This window comes from Sinocyclocheilus anshuiensis, unplaced genomic scaffold, assembly GCF_001515605.1.
Source record: "Sinocyclocheilus anshuiensis isolate Anshui unplaced genomic scaffold, SAMN03320099.WGS_v1.1 scaffold708, whole genome shotgun sequence".
In the NCBI taxonomy this organism is placed as follows: Eukaryota; Metazoa; Chordata; class Actinopteri; order Cypriniformes; family Cyprinidae; genus Sinocyclocheilus; species Sinocyclocheilus anshuiensis.
In genome coordinates, this window is record NW_015555881.1 from 2,504,749 (window position 1) to 2,507,303 (window position 2,555).

The window sequence follows — 2,555 nt, forward strand, 5'->3', positions numbered from 1 at the left end:
TTTTTGTTTTTTTTCAGTACCCCTTTTTTTTTTTTTTTTTTTGTAATGGACAGTGACATATTCTATTCAAATTTCACTATTTGGATCTTCAGTTACTCTAAATATAATGCTGTTCAGATATACAGGCGTACAGTAATATACAGAGTATTAGTTAGTTGGTTTATACTTCCAGTTAAGATCTATACTCTTAGAAGAGAGGTAATAATATGTGCTTTTAAAGTACTGTGTACCTTTAAGATACTAATATTAAGGGGTGATAAGGTACAAACATATGTCTTTTAGCTTTTGTACCTTAGGTAATGAAAAGTATGAATTTCCTTATTCAGGCTAAAGTGGATAATCTTTAAAGTGATGTGACATGTGGCCAAGTATGGTGACCCATACTCGGAATTAGTGCTCTGCATTTACCCATCCAAAGCGCTGTACATTCACTCCTCCCACCTACAATCCCTGCCGGTACGAGACTCGAACCCACAACCTTTGGGTTATGAGTCCGACTCTCTAACCATTAGGCCAGATAATCTTTAGAAAACCCATCTGCGTGTTCTTAACTGGATATAGCACATTTATGGTAGATTAGGGCTGATATCCCAAAGGTTGTTGGTTGAAACCCAAAAGTTGAAAGGGGACTTACAGGAGTAAGTGAGGTTTGCTTGCCAACCACTTAACCCCAGGTTGCCCAAGGGTTAGTCACCGCATGCCATGTTTCTATGAGTGAGATTAGGTGAAAATATGGGTGGGGATTTTTTTCTCAATAACTCAATTTTCTAAATTTTGGCTTGTGACATGAACTGTAGTAACACGGGGAAATCAACTTTAAAGTCACTAGTTTCCTGATCCTGCAGTGTTGAAGGTTAAGTAAAGTGCTTCTGATAATATCATTCCTCTCAGTCTCAGTATGACTGCTTGGATGAAGAAATAAATGTATATTTATGATCCACACATGCTGTCCGGAAGGTACTTTTGCATACTACTCAAAAATGTAGTGACTCAGTCACTGGTCATCTATTAGGGGTTATCAAAAAATTAAGGTTGTTAGGGACCAAGACACGAATAAATTGTTAAAGGTCCAAACTTTTGACTGACAGTAACTGAACAACAGCAAACGAGAATTTTTTTTTTTACAAAGTGTATTAAAATAAATATATTTATTTACAAATTATGTAATAAAAAAAATAATTAAATAAGTAAATAATAAAAAAATATATATCATAAAAAAAAATGGTTATTTACAAATAATATATGAATCAATATATATATGCATATATGCATATATGCGTTTTATATGTGTATGTGTGTGTGTGTGTGTGTGTGTGTGTGAGATATCACTCATTATGATACACATTACATTATGAACATTTCCTGTACCTAACACATACATCAGAGCTTTACGGTTATGATGTCTGTTATGGAAATTGCTGTTGGTTATTATATCAGTGGGAAATATTCGTGAAATGAATAGAAAGAGATGGACCTTCCTGAGGAAGAACAGTTCCTTTATTTCTCTGCCTTTGTGAGATTTCCTACCTGGGGCTCTTTAGGTTTTGTCCCGCGTGTGAATCAGTTCATGAATCATCTACAACGATGCCCCAGATCTGACTCATGTTTGTAACTGTTATTAAGGTAGACTTTGTTGGTCTGGTGGCATTTGTAAATCAAGAAGTACTGCACTGCTGAATCACTGTGGTTCATGACATCAGTGACCAAACTATCAGCTGAAACGCATGCAAACACTTCATAACCAGCTCAGTTGGGCTTCAGATCAGGAGGATTTTGTGTGTGACATCAGACTGATGTGTTGTGTTTACGTGCAGGGGTCATGAGGGGGATGCTGGTCGTCATATTTCAGGCTCTGCTGTGGCCTGTCTCAGCATCAGGTATGACTGATATTCATTACACTTATCTGTCTGTTTTCTGTTTTAGATGATAAAAGATTAATTTAGAAGCTGCTAATCAGTGGTTTATCCTAGACATTATTTGGATTCAATGAAGCAAATGATGTTTTATCTGCTTTAGACTTTCAGATTAGATCTCAGTGTTGTCTCAAACTGTGCTCCTATCTGCCGGAGATCTCAATATGAACTCCAACGTTTCTCATCAAATGATCTGAACTGCCCTCTACATTAATTTAATAGCTTTAGACTCTTACTGGATGTTGACTAGTTACTCATTTGAGACAAATTTGATACTTAAAACATAACTGAGAACTCCTTAAGTCTCATCCGCTATGAAAGAGCAACATTTGAGTGATAAAAAATTCCATTTCACTTCCAGTTTTGAATAAGTAATTCATACAGTGAAATATATTATAATTACATTTTCAGCCAAAATACACTGTAAAAGTAATTTTTAAGTATAATATAACAGTTAAATAATATTTTTATATAAATATATTTTCAATAAATATACTTATTTAAAAAATTGTTTTACAGTGTATGTACATTTATATTGTCTATAATATATTTTTGAAAATACATTTTGGGTAAATGCAAGATTGGAAATGTATGTTCTTGTCCCTTGTTTTAGTACACTGTAAAAAACAAGAAATAAATAAA

General features: G+C 34.1%; 1 protein-coding gene across 1 annotated transcript in view; it reads left to right on the top strand.

The window, feature by feature from the left end:
* The window catches only part of LOC107675710 (uncharacterized), a 14,013-nt gene that overhangs the window by 963 nt on the left and 10,495 nt on the right, over window positions 1-2,555 (top strand). The window contains exon 2 of the mRNA XM_016470124.1: window positions 1,815-1,877. Within this exon, the coding sequence (XP_016325610.1) occupies window positions 1,815-1,877 (63 nt within the window). The remainder of the gene's footprint in view (window positions 1-1,814; window positions 1,878-2,555) is intronic.